The sequence below is a fragment of the Marmota marmota genome, unplaced genomic scaffold (assembly GCF_001458135.2).
Source record: "Marmota marmota marmota unplaced genomic scaffold, marMar, whole genome shotgun sequence".
Classification (NCBI taxonomy): Eukaryota; Metazoa; Chordata; class Mammalia; order Rodentia; family Sciuridae; genus Marmota; species Marmota marmota.
The window spans coordinates 10,777,331-10,792,165 of NW_026000222.1; the positions used below are offsets into that span (position 1 = coordinate 10,777,331).

The 14,835-nt window shown below is 39.2% G+C and overlaps 1 protein-coding gene across 2 annotated transcripts in view; it reads left to right on the plus strand.

The window, feature by feature from the left end:
• Cfdp1 (craniofacial development protein 1) overlaps positions 1–14,835 on the plus strand; it is a 110,441-nt gene that overhangs the window by 27,274 nt on the left and 68,332 nt on the right. For both annotated transcript variants that reach the window (XM_015496055.2, XM_015496056.2), the window contains exon 5: positions 4,551–4,670. In XM_015496055.2, coding sequence (XP_015351541.1) covers positions 4,551–4,670 — 120 coding nt within the window. The remainder of the gene's footprint in view (positions 1–4,550; positions 4,671–14,835) is intronic.

The window sequence follows — 14,835 nt, forward strand, 5'->3', positions numbered from 1 at the left end:
CCCTTTTGGGGAGGGGGGGGGGACACTGTTCTTAGAAAGTTCTGTCCATAAAAGGGCACAAGGGGTAGGATTACAAGGGAGCAGGTGAGTGTAACTCAACCCCAGCCGGTACGCCTACAGTCTTACTATCTGAGCTGGGACAACACCCAAGTCACCATGAACTGTAGTGATTGGTCAGAGCCTCGTGCTTCAGGATTGGAAGGCATGGTCATTCAGAGTGGCTGCCCACACAATTCTATTCAGACTTTCCCCAGTTATCTCAGCGTTGTCCTTGCTAATTATATTTCTTATGCAGTCCAAGGTTTAACCCAAGATTAAATACTGCATTTGGTCTTTTTTTGGGGGGGGTGTCCTGGGGATTGAACTCAGGGGCACTCAGCCACTGAGCCACAGCCCCCGCCCATTTTTGTATTTTATTTAGAGACAGGGTCTCACTGAGTTGCCTAGTGCCTTGCTGTTGCTGAGGCTGGCTTTGAACTCTTGGTCCTCCTACCTCAACCTCCCTGAGCTGTTAGGAATACAAGCATGTGCCACCCTGCCCGGCTGCATTTGATCTTTTAGGAGTCTACCAGCTTGGCATGTAATTCTAGATAGTTGGGAGGCTCAAGGTCAGCCTGGGCAATATAGCGAGACCCAGTCTTAAATGAACAGAGAGTCTAGACCATTTGTGTTGCAGAATGCCCCTCAATTTGGATTGTTGCACTGTTTTCTCATGTTTACTTTCAGATTAATTATGTTAGATAAAAACACTGCATTAGCAATGTTTCTCATCCAGCAGGGATATTTACTATTTTAATATATTAAATATTACTAATCACTAATGTTTGTAGTGATAAGTTAAGGCAATATCTGTCAGAATTCTCCATTGTAAGACACCCTTTTCCTTTGTAATTAATAATTTTTGGGACTCATTAAGTAATTATTGATGTGAATTAATGATGTATTTTGCCTCCAGAAATCATACTGGAAGCTTTTGCCTTGTCCAGTAATAAGTAGCAGAACACTGACAGTGTTTAATGGTTTAGAAATCCTATAACAGTAATATAGAAACTGTACTAACGTACCATTAAGAATATAGGTTTCAAAAATTTTGGAAGTTAAGTCTCTCTCAGCTTGGATTATTTCTCATGTGTCTTGGGGTACATACGAATACCTAAAGGGGCTGAGATTGTAGCTCAGTGGTTGAGCACTTGCCTCACATGCGTGAAACACTGGGTTCGATCCTCAGCACCATATAAAAAAATAAATAAATAAAACTAAGATAATGTGTCCATCTACAACTAAAAAAAAATTTAAAACAAGATACCTAAAGGAAGATTTATTTATAAGTTTCTATATAAAGAGTACAGAAAGTTGATCACTAACTGTTGCTATGAGAAATCATTAAATTTCTGATCAAATTAAATTTTATGTGCTTGTTTATGAATATGATATTTATATAACACAAATGTCTTATTTCTTTTTTGAAAGCCAATGCATGGTGATTTTAAATACTGGATGATTATTAGTGAGTCAACTATTCCCACCATTTGCCAGAAGAGGGCAGTGATGTGTCTCTATCAAAAAGAAAATAAGGAAATAAGAATATGGAGGCACTTTTTCCATAAATTACATACTCTCACAAGCATGTGTTTATTTATACTTGAAAAGTAATTAATGCTTATTATTTTAAAAAGTCATATGTTAAAGAAATAAATGACAGGGCAAGTGAAAGTCTTCTGTAACTCCTACCCCTAAGGAGAACAAAAACCTTAATTGTTGGCAATTTTTTTTTTAAGCTTAAATTATTTATACTTAAATTTAGGTGTTATAAGGAATCCTCTTGAGGGAACTTGAGAGATCTGAATTTTAATTGACAACCCATATACAGATTTGGTGTGTGGATTTAGCATATCTTTTAATCTCTTGATGTCATTCTGCTTTTTCTTTTTTGTCTTTGTATCAAGTTAAGAGCATTACTACACCTTTAAGAAATGTGAGAAAAAGCTAGTGATGACTGGGAAGAATTTGTAAGTATAAGCATAAGGTAGTGTTAGTACAAAGCTAGTCTTTTAGTTTTTTTAATAACTGTTTTAATTAAATTTGGGGTTTTTGCTGTTTTGTTTTTCCCTACTTGAAAAATATATAGTTTATTTACCTTGGGAAATGGGGGGAAATAGTACTTTTTATCTTTCCCTGTCATTTAACCAGCTGAGCCAGTTAGCTCAGACTTTCCTAAATGATTCAGCTTTTGGAAAAGATAAGTCATGGAAAAGTTTCTCCCCATATAAAAACTTCAGGAAATACTGAGTGAGAATTAAGTTAAACTGGAATTTCTACTTAAAATACTTACATTAGTTATTGCTGATAATGGGCCTTTTCCTGTAAGGGTTCCCTCTTGTGTATGAAATGGTTTATAACTTAACTATTCTACTTGAAGGTTTGAAGGGTTATTTTTTTTTGTTTATTTTGGTTTTGATTTTGTTTTTTGTTTTGTCTGTTTGTTTGTTTGGTGGTGCTGGGGATGGAACCCAGGGTCTCATGTATATAAGCAAGTGCTCTACCCCTGAGCCATATCTCAAGCCCCGTGAAGATATTTTGATAGCCAAATCTATTATTGCTTATTAAAAACGGAGTTATTCTAGGAATACTATCTGAAGAGTAATCTGTATTAGTGTCAATTATCAAAAGCCCTGAGAAATGTACCAATTTATGTAACATGTTTTTAGTGAATATGGATAAGAGTTTGACACTAAGAAATAAAGATTTCTCCACATGTTATACATTCTTTATGCCCCCTCTGTGGCGCTCTATATCATGTAGCATCACATCTTGATTTCATGGTTGGCTGTCATGCTGGACTGTGAGCTCCTTAAGGGCAGAAGCCATGTTGTATTTCTGTGCACATCCAATATCTTAACATAGTGCCTGCATCTGGTTGCTTTTCAAAAAATGCTTAATTAGGTGCCTGCTACAAAAAGTCATGTCAGTCTTACAGTAAAACAAGAAAACACAAAACCAAAATGTGTTGCATAAGTGCTGCTTTCCTTTTTCTGTAACTTGGGCCACTTGATCTTCATCTTTTCTTTCATCATTATTTTAAAATTTCACAATGTTGTGCCTTGATATGATTTTGCTTTGTCAGGTGTTCTGTGGCTTTCCCTAATACTGGGGATTGAACCCAGGGGCGCTCTATCACTGAGCCTACATTTCCTGATTTTATGTTTGGTTTTGAGATAGAGTCTACTAGTTGCCAAGGCTGGCCTGGAATTTGCGATCTTCCTGCTCAGCCTCCTTGAGTAGGTGGGATTACAGGTGTGCACCACTGAGCCTGGCTTCTGCTTTTTTTTGTGGAATGTCATCCTTTACTTAAAGTAAATTTTCTTTTATTATCGTAACCTCCCAGTTTTCTCTCTTTGAAATTCATAATAGTGGAATTGATGCAGTGACGTTAGATGAGGCGAGGATTGGGTAACAAATGAACTCCACACCTCAGTAGCATAATGTAGTATATGTATTTCTTTTTGGTATGACTCCACTATGAGTTGGGTGGCAACACTATCCTCTAGAGCACGTGACCTTAGAAGGTGCTATGGTAAGGGAAGAATGAATCAATAGATTTTTCACTTAATTATGTTTTAAGAATGGGCTTTAGTCCTTTCCTTTGTGAGTCTGGACTTTCTGTGGTTTTTGTTTCTTCAAAGGGTAACAGGGTCCTGCTGGCTTGGGAGTGGAGGGCAGTAGCCTGTGTATTGAGTTGGAAAAGGGATCTGAGGCCTAGTTTCTCCTGAAACAGACTCTCAGGTGGGTTCAGCCTACTTTACTCCTCCACCTTCTTCAAAATTCCTGTCATCTCAATTGAATGAGCTTTTGAGGGTGCTGTCATACAGATTGGCTTGCTTGTTTGGGGCCATTCTGCATGACTGTCAGCCATCTGTTGCTAGAGTGGTGCTGTGTGGCAAACCATGCCAGTCTTGGTGGTAACAACAGTAAACATGCATTTTTTTCCTCATTTGCCTCTGGGTATGTGGTGTTTGGCCAATCCTATGTTGGCTTCAAGCTTAACCATCATTTTGTGCCACTTGTATACAAGACACAGTACTAGGTTCAAGAATGAGATGATCCTTAATAAGAAAATTCGTCCTTGAAGGTGAATAGACTTATATTCCCTCAAGGTGGATTTATAGGATTTTCCTATCATTATTCTTGGCCAGTGTTTTTCTGAATGAGTGGTTGAACATGACTCACACATTTTGGTTTTGTATTTTCTTGTTTTACTGTAAGACTGACAAGACTGACTCTGGAGTGTGCTTCCTGCTGACAGCTGTAACGGGAGGACTTAGGGGGATAAAATTTACATGCATTGTTGTTTTACTTGTTAACTTTAGTCAGTGAAAAAGCTTTTATCTAGAATACTGTAGTAAACTTTTATCCTAAAACTCAACAGCCAGAATTTATTAAAAGCCCTATGATGGATATGTTTCTAGTTCTCATTATTCTCTTTTTACTAGATTTTGTTTCTCTCTCTATATTCCTCTTGTGAATTTGATGTCTCTTTTTCCTTGGAACAGGGTAACAAAGGAAGTGGATGCTACATCTAAAGAAGCCAAATCCTTCTTCAAGCAAAATGAGAAAGAAAAACCACAGGCTAATGTCCCTTCAGCTGTGCCGTCACTCCCTGCTGGGTCAGGGTGAGTACTCAAGTCTCAGTCACAGGTGTACTGAGCACTTTGGAAAAGCTGTTTTCCATGCAAGGACCTGCCTTAACTGCAGCGCTCATGGCTCCTTTCCTGAGAGAAGGAATTATGCTGCTGAACTATTACACTATGCTGCCTTTGCTGAACTATTTACCAAGATGGAAGAGGCAAAGGAAAATGGGCCATAGGTCTCCTTTAATTCCAGCCTGAAGGAAGCCCTGGTTTACAGTGTTGACCGCCAAGCTGAACATGTAAAGTTTATATTTAAAAATAATAAATTTTGAATGATAATATTTAGCAGTTCATCAAAACTTTGAATGAAGATTTGAGTTGAGTATTCGCTCCCATCCCCCATGACTTCAAAGGAACATAAAAAGGTCAAGCCAGGCACAGTGGCATGTGCCTGTAGTCCCAGCTACTCAGGAGGCTGCAGCAGGAAGATCACTTGAATCCAGGGGTTCGAGGCCAGCCTGGGCAACATAATAAAACCCTGCCTTAAAGAAAAATGGTGAATCAAAGGTGACTTGTAGATAGTTTTCTTAACATATTGTTTTGAATTTAATGTTTTCTTCCTTTGTATTTTCTATGTAACTTGAATTATCTTTAGCTGAAGATTAGAATTCTTGGTCTTTGTAAAAAATAAAGCATCATAGTAAATAAGAAAGTGGCAGCCTGCAGCCACGAGACTGCACACAGACCGCATCCCCTGCACAGCTCTGATTACCCAGCTGACTCCTAAAGAAATTTCTGTGTTCTTAATATCCCTAGATGTTTGGGATAGAACAGGTGTCTCTAAATTGGCTTCTTTGACCCTTACTTCTTCCTTCTGTGTCACTTCTTCCTTCTCTCCAAACTTGTGTTTGGTTCAAATAGTAAACTTTTATTTCTTCTACATTTAAAAAGAAAAAAGATGATTTTTCTATTAGATGGTGAGCTTTCTAGGGCAGGCCTTTCTAATTTTTGCAGCCCTGACTCTAAACAATCCTGTGTTATGCTGGAATACTCTCTTAGGATGTGTCTGCCCAGTCCTGAGTCAAAGGTTTGCATGCGAGTCGAGTCATTTATGTGAGAGGTGATTCCAGGAAGCCCCAGAAGAGAGGTGAAAGGGAGAAAGCAGCTGTTTAAGGGTTGTTCTTAAACAGGTTGCTGCTAATAGTGGCTGCCACTCAGCCCTGCTGAGAAACTTTGAGACTATGAAGAACAGAGTGAGGAGCCAAGAAGCTCAGATATTTACCCTCCAGTTCTGGCCTGACATTGGCTCAGAATTGCTTCTGCATGTTCCCTGCACTCAGTCCTCTGGCCATGAGCTGTAGGTGCTTGGGAGTACAATGATCAGCATGTTCCTTGGTGATTAACGTGGGGCGATGTGGAGGGAGCTCCTTCCACTCTGCTACATTGCCTTGCACCAATCTTTATTTCCTTACCTAATTGTTCTGCACTGGAGCTCCCAGGTAGCAGAAATCAATGGTGTTCAAAGAAATCTCAGAAGGAAAAGGATTTGACTGCTTGATACCACAGTAAAATTGACACAAAGCAGATGAACGTCTCTATAGAAGAGCAGAACTTCATGGAAATGTGAAGAATTCTCCAGACCTGGCCCTGTTAATGTTCCCTGGGTCAGCATGCCTTCAATCTGTGATCTGCATTTATTAGTTAAAATATTGCTATATTTTATTCTATAAAATATTTATTTTAGTTATTGATGTGCTTCTCCTGGGTGACAAAGATAAACAGTTTTTAGTGAGGGTTGAGATAAAAAGCACATAGGAATCTGTAGGCTGATGAAGTGTGTTTTTAGCCTTTTATTCATTGTATTGTCTGAAGGGGTTCTCTTCAGACCAGTAGCTTTCAGGTAGTATTGTCACCAGAGAAGAGAGATTTCTGAAGAACAGTCCAGGGAGTTCCCAGAGAGAAGGGTAACTTGACTTAGGACCAGCTGCATTCTTGTCATACAAAAATAAAAGAATTTCAGCACCCACCCACCAAAGGCATAGATAAGTTTGTTTAGGATTGCTTACCTATTCAAGGGAGAATGTAGGCTATCTCCAAAGGGAGAGAGAACCTCAGACTAAAAAGTCAAAAGACTGCCATCCATAGTAAGGAATACATTCTACATTATGTGCTTTTAAACTCATAAAAAATAGATTTGTAAAAAATGGGAATAAAAATTTGGTGAGATGATTTTGTTTTTCAGTATTGGGGATTGAAGCCAGCACCTCACACATGCTAGGCAAGCAGTCTGCCACTGAGCTACATCCCTAGCACCCTTTTTTTAAAAAAAAAAAAAAAAAAAAGGTAAGGTCTTGATATATTGCCTAGGCTTGCCTCAAACTCTTGGACTCTAGCTGGGGGTGCAGCTCAGTTGTAGAGTCCTTGCTTCACATGCACAAGGCCCTGGGTTCTATGCAGCACACAGAAAAACAACAAATTCTTGCACTTAAGCCATCCTCCTACCTCAGCCTCCCCAGTAGCGAGGACTACAGATGTACACTGCTGTGCACTTACTGAAATGATATTTACACTTATTACATATGATTCACTTTGATTTTCTGTTTAGTATGTGTCATTTAAAAAATGTTATTACCCCTGAATTGATTTTGCAGTCTACTATGACTTGAATTTGGCACATATTGCTCTAGGCTACATATGGAATTAGCCTTCAGCAGCTTTTACATAGGTTACCAGACTTGCATCTGCTGTTATTAAACAGGTTTTCTTGGATTTATTAGAAGTATTGTTATGAAAGTGACCTTAGGATATAACTACCAGATAAAAAAAGACAAATTCTTTTACATTGTGTTTCTAGCATAGTTTCAGCTAGCATGGTTTTTACTTCTAGCTTCCATCGTATCTCTTAATAATCCCTATTGATGCAAAATTCTACGTGGAATTTATATATTTCAGAAAGTACTCTGCAGAGTATGGAGACAGCTAGGGGAGAGAGAAATGTCAGCTTGACAGTCAGCTTGGGTAAACTTCTGGGTTGCTCACATGAAAATCTCTCTCTCCTGTTCCTGTATTCTTGCTGCCTTTCTAAAATAAGAAATCTGCTGAGATGATATCTGTATTAGGGAGACCCAGCAGGAAACAGATGGTATCCTCAAATTCTGATACTTTGAGGAGAGCTTAATAACTCACAAAGTAATGGAAAAACCACAGGGACAGGAATAGTGTGGTGTCCCCGGGGCTAGTAATAATGAGACTCCATTGGATCTGTAGGCCCAAAGGGGCAAGAGAAGGGAACAGTCATTGGCAGTGGAAGACAAGATTATGTGGAATGGGCTCACCCCAAAGGAGCTGAGATCTTCAGCTGGGCCATGGACCCTCCCAGGGAAAAGGAAAGGGAACATATGTTCAGATATCCTTTTCTTTCCCTCCTATCTCTTGCCAGGGTATTTCATTGCCCATTGCAGATTGTTAGAGGAAAAATTACTCTGACACTTATTAAAATAGTCAGGAAGACTTGATTGAAGACTTGTTTTGATAGGTATCAAGAATAAAAGAGCTCAATTCTGTTATGTACAAAGATAGCAGAAAGGAGAGCCACTGGGTGGAAAAGTACTAAGAGGGTAGAGGGATTCTTGCTAAAGGCAGGTACGGTGATTGAATTATAAATGTAGGGGATTCTCTGTAAACTGACTTAGCAGGATTCCTTCTAAAACTGGTCATGCCCAGCAAGGACAGGAGTCAACATCTAGGCTTAGTTGAGAATAGGAGTGAGAGGAGTCTGGCTATAGTTTGATTAAGGAAAATTGTTTCTACAGGGCAAGTTTCTGGGGCAGAGAGGACAAGGGAGTGGGCATAGAGGGAATCTGATAATTATACCAGGAACTGTTCCAGGGAGCTATTCCAGGGAAATATTTTTTAGTAGATGAAGGAACTGCTGACTCCTTTATAAAGGAGGTAAAGTGAAGTTTGACCAAAATCAATTTCTTTGAAAGCTATAATGGAACATTACGGATTATAACCTTGTGTACCAAATGCCTGATTAAAAGTCCTCAGAGTTGTGCATGAAAATGGGGATACATTTAATTATGATACATTGTGTCTTGAATTTCTGATAAATCCAGAATGACCTTCAAGATTGGCCTGCTCATTTTTCTGAAATGCATTTTGAAAAGCTTTTATGATTGCAATTATGCTTGTAAAGAGACACTGCCAAGAGAATTCACTTGCTCTGGGATGTCGAGTGGACTCATTTTGTCAGTGCAAACATTGATCTTTTGCAGACTTCACATGCAGAGCATGGGGAGGTGTTTTCAGGGAAGAATCTACTGGCGTAATCTAATATATTAAAAGAAATAAATGCTTGGTGCAGTGGTGCATGCCTGTAATCCCAGCGGCTCTGGATTCAAAGCCAGCCTCAGCAACTTAGTGAGGCCCTAAGCAACCTAGCAAGAAATAAAAAATAAAAAGGGCTGGGATGTAGCTCAGTGGTTAAGCACTCCTGGGTTCAATTCCTGGTACCAAAAAATAAATTAATAAAAAATAAATTTAAATATATGTATTTCTTCATGTAGTAAAATATTTTTCCATTGACATTTTCACTTTGGGAGCTGCTTTACTTTATAGAAATTACACAACAGAAACACTTTGTTTATTTTCCTTTTCTCTAAACAGATTTAAGCAATACAGGAAGGCCAAAGCAGAAGAGTAAAACATCCTGTCCCACATCTTTTGCTAGCAAATAAGAACAGATTCAGAGGAACAAATGTTTGTAACTGGAAATGCATTTCCTCCACATGTTTAAAATAGCACACTGCTTAGACTATAAAAAGCCAAAGTTTATGCTTTGAAAATGGAGTAAACTGTCTTTTAATTAGAGGCCGGAATCAGACTACAAGAAGTACACTGTCTGTGTTTGGTGATAGAAAGCACAGTGCTTACTTGGTGTGTCTAAATTCCCATGGTCTTGTCATCCCAAGCCCGCGATCACCTCTTCCCCCACATCTTTTTATTTTTTTTTTATTTATTTTTTTTCCAGTCCTTTTTACTACCTCTTCTATTCATTACCTGCACTCAGCTTCTGCCAGCATGTACTAGTAACTGCTTGACCAGGCTTCAGCCCCTCATTTGCTACATTTGCTTTCAACCTGGCATTTATTACTTATTCTGTTAGTCTTCAAATTTTATAATCCTAACTGTAGGAATTGACTGAGGATGTGGCTCGCTGGTAGAGCACTTGCCTGGCATGCCAGAGGCCTGGGTTTGCTCCTCAGGCATTGAGGGCCTGCTGTTTAGCCTCCTCCTTATAGATTGGGAATGACCTAGAGTAGTAAAACCTACTATTTTCACATGTGGTTTTCTCATCATCTTGGTTTCTTGAGCAGAGAAAAATGCCTTACTGTTGAATTTCAAACAACCTTATGGGTGGTGTCAGTTTAAGCAGTGTTTGTCCCAATGGTGGATAGAATTCTTCATAGTGCTATACTTATGATCAAGACCCAGACTAGCTGGGCGCAGTGACACACACCAGTAATCCCAGTGGTTCCAGAGGCTGAGATAGGAGGATCACAAGTTTAAAACCAACTGCAACAAAAGCAAGATGACTGAACAACTCAGTGAGACTCTGTCTCTAAATTAAATACAAAATAGGGCTGGGGATGTGGCTGAGTGGTTGAGTACCCCCAAGTCCAATCCCTGGTATACCCCCATCCCCCAAAATAGACCCAGGCCTGACCCAGTGGTTGGCCAGTTTTCAGTGTATTTGCCCAGTCCCAGAACCTTTGATTTGTGCAATAGTCTTCTGTCTGGGCAGTTGACTGATCTCTCCCACTCCCCTTGAGTGAGTCAATATAAATTTTACTTGTGGTGTTTGTTTTGTTTTGTTGTTTTTAGTTTTAGGTGGACACAATTTTTATTTTTATTTTATGTGGTCCTGAGGTTTAAACCTAGTGCCCCATGCTTGCTAGGTGAACACTCTACCACTGAGCCACAACCCCAGCTCATACTCATGGTTTTAAGTTTCAAAATTTCTCAGTATATTGTCTTTTGATACAGAACATTAACCATTTCACATAAAGTAATAAAAATCAGACACAATGTTGGGAAGAAGTGTTTCTGATATTCAATTAGAATCTCTTGTTATCATGATGAAACAATCAGATATCTAGCCTATGATGATTTGATTGGTTGATTGCATTACTGGGGATCAAACCCAGAATGCTTGCATGCTATGCAAGGGCTCTACCACTGAACCATATCTTCAGCCCAAGGGCCTCTAACCTTTGAAGGATTGCTGTCATGTTGTTGGGAGTGTGTTTTTTAAAACAGGACCTAATTTTTGCTAAAAAGGGAAGAGGGGGCTCTGGATTATTCAACAGCAAGTACATTTATATCAACAACAAAAAGAGCTACCTTTGAATCTGACATCATTTCCTGGTTTGATCCTTTTGTGAGACTCATGATCAGTTGGCATGAGCCCATGTACCTGGGGAATAGATCTGCATATGAGGTCATATGATGCAAGAGAATGGCCATTCCAAAAGGAAATCCCGCTTGTTTCAAAAGAGTAACTGTTATGAGGGCTTATTGCTAAATATTGTAATAGTTAAGGTAATTAGAGCAGCTGAATACAGGGGCTCACACCTGTAATCCCAGCAATTTAGGAGGCTGCGGGCAGGAGGATTGAAGAGTTCAAAGGCAGCCTCAGCAGCTGGTGAGATGCTCTAACAACTTAATGAGACCCTATCTCAAATAAAAAGGGCTGGCTGGGTATGTGGTTCAATGGTTAAGTGCCCCTGGGTTCAGTCTCCAGTCCTTTCTCCTCCCAAAAGGAGAGAGAGAGAGAATTAGACGAAGGCAAATTTTTCAGCAAACATAACCTATGATATTTTTTTAAATTTAGAAGTGATTTTCTTTAAGGGAAGAAATGATGTCAGTTAAATATTTTATAATGGGTTGTACTCTTTTTTCTTAAAAACTGCTTTATTGCGATATAATTCATATATTGCATAATTCACCCATTTAATTAATACCCATGACATATCCACAGGGTTGCACATTCATAGTGCTATGCAGCCATGATCATTTTTATCACCCCCAAAAGAAACCCTGAACCTCTTAGAGGTCACTCTTCAGCCCTATCCCTGTCCCCATCCCCACCTCCACACTCTCACCACTCCCAGTCAATCACTAATCTACTTTCTGTGTCTAGATTTGCTTATTTGGACTTTTCATATGGTTGGAATCCTGTCATATTTGTCCTTTGGTGTCTGGCTCTTTGACTTAGCATATGCTTTCAGGGTCCATCCATCTTGTAACATTTATCTCTGCTTCATTCTTTTTTATGTCTTTTTTTATTCATACAGTAGAATGAGTAATCTTTCATGATATGACTGTACCATGTTTAGTTTATCCTTTCACTAGTTGGTGGACATAGTGTGGTTTCTAGTTTGGGGCTGTTATGAACAAAGTTTCTGTGAACTGTTGTGTACAAATTTTTATGTGGTTATCTTGAGTATGTAACTAGGAGTGGAATTGCTGGCTTATGTGGTAACTTGGACAGCCTCTTGAGTAGGAGAACGAGCCATAAGGGAAAGTTCAGGAGCGCAGCTTAGGGGTAAGGTGCCTTTTGTGCCTCAACTTCTTCCGTTGTCACATCTCTGAAGCACATAGCTTTATATGTAAGCTCCAGCTGTCAGATAAAGAGACGAATGAAAAAACTATAATATCCAGTAATGCTGTAAAACAATGATGAGGGAAGAGAAAAAAAGCAGTTTTCTCCGTCCAACTTAATTCTGGAAGTAATAAGAGGGAATTAAGTCTTTTGGTTTGTTTCCAAAATCAGCTTCAAGCTTTCTACTCTGTGAGATTTCCTAGTTGATGACATTTCTGGATTTTAGTTTAGTTGACTCACAGCTGGCCCTGTCCTGATTTTATTACTGTTTGTAAATAGATATTCTTGATCTTCCCACTGAATTTTGAATTAAACTTTGTTATTTGTAGCGGATGTGGTGCTGCCAATAGAACGTGTTCAGAAATGTGTGGTAAGATTTTTTTTTTTTTTTTTTTGTCATAATGACTCAGGGAAGCCACTGGTACTTAGTGGATGGGGTTCAGGGATGTTAAATGTCCTGCATTGCTAATGTAGTTTGGGTATAGAATACTTTTCCTTTCCCAAATGCCAGCTTTACATAACCGCTTTTCCTTCAGCTTCAGGGCTCTAATTCAAAAAACTGACAATTCATGAGCCAGATCTGCTCTCCTGTTTTTTGGGGAGAAGGGGGTTGTTTGTTTGTTGATTTATTTATTTTTTGTACTGGGGATTGAACCCTGGGGTACTATACTTCAGAACTACATTCTCAACTCTTTTCTTATTTATATTGACACAAGCTCTCATTAAGTTGCCCAAGCTTGAGATCCTCATGCCTCAGTCTCCTAAATCACTGGATCTGTATATGTTTTTATTTGGTCAGTATGTTGATTTTTAAATGACTGGACTTCTGGGTTTTTTTGAGAGATGAGACGTTTTGCTACTGCCTTTCTTTTCTACTGCAAAAATGGATTGATGCAGAATACCTTGAGTTCAGCCTTTCTCTGTCCTTAATTGGCAGTGTCACTCCTTAGCTCTTACAGGAAGCTGTTTCTCCCAAGTTTAGGGTGACATGTTTCTCTTGAATGCCCATGTGAGTTTCCTTTTGGAAACAATTTGCTTTCTAGAATTAAAAGAATTTCATCATCCTTTTTAAAAGAATAAATACTTCCTATTTGTTAACTGCTGAGTCACATTTAAGGCACAGTGCTAAGTGTTTTCCCTGCATTAATTCATTTAGTCAACATAAACACTTAAGAGGTAGGTGCTACCTCTTACTGCGTCCACAGTTGAGCTTCATGCCCATTTCACAAATCAGGACACTGAGGCTTAGAGAGACTTAAAGAAACACTTAACTTGTTGGGGTTACAGAGTTGATGATTACTGGAGCCAGAACTCTAGTCCAGATCCATTTGAGAACAAAGCCTGAGCTCTTTCCATGCAACTGCTCTTTCTTGCCCTCCTGTTTGATCCTGTTTGGTCCTGTTTATTTGTTAAAAGAATCTCCCAACTTTATAACTAATGAGGGAGACTTTGAAGGCTAGTGTGTAATTCCTTTATAAGTCTTTTTTCCTTTAATTATGGTTAAACCCAAGTTTTCTGTACTGTATTTCCGTATGATTTCTGCTTCATAAAATTGAAGGACTGGGGGCTGGAGTTGTGGCTCAGTGGTAGAGCACTTGCCTAGCATGTGTGAGGCCCTGGATTCGATTCTCAGCACTGCATATAAATAAATGAATAAAATAAAGATCCGTCAACATCTAAAAAAATATTTTAAAAAAATTGAAGGACAGGAACATTTCTAAGGTGAGTTCTCAGTGTGTTTGTATGTTGATATCTGTTAACAACAGTAGAGCTGAGGACAAGATGTGATCCGGCACCAGGGGAATAATGGCTGTTGCTCTTCCCATATGATGGCCAACTCCTGCAGGGATGTGAATCATATACTGTGGGCAGTTTATGTGAGGGTTGTTCTAGGGGAGTCAAATAAGAGATGCCTGGCCCAACTTGGGTTAAGTGTATTTCTTCTGGCAGCCACTTGTTCCAGGATATGACAAACTAGAGATAGCTTTTAAAAGGATGCTTCAGCCCGGTATGGTGATGGCACATATGGGTAATCCCAGCTCTGGGGAGGCTGAGGCAGGAGGACTGCAAGTTTGAGACCAGTCTGGGTAACTTAGCCAGACCCAATCTAAAAATGAAAAATAAAAGGGATTGGGAATGTAGTTCATTGGCAGAGCACCCCTAAACTATTTTTTTTTTTTTTTTTTTTTGGACTTGGGAAGAGATGGGCAGCCAAGGGCTCATATCTGTCTGGTTGATCAGAATAGGGTCCTCAGCCAGGATCTGGATAAATGTCCTTCCCAAAGCTGTCCCATGAATATTGGCTATAAGCTTTGTGAGGGCTGTGACCATGTCTCTCCATTCCGAATTCCAGCACCTACTTCAAGGCCTACCACATGATAGATACTCAGCACATATTTGCTGGATCAATGGTTCCTGGGTTCCAGGAACATTCAGCCTAGTGGGGAGATAGGAAGTGAGTAAAAAAATAATTAATTGAAAATGTTATAATTGTTTTGAGAGGAAAGAGTAGAACACCATAAGAGCAAATACTACAGATCA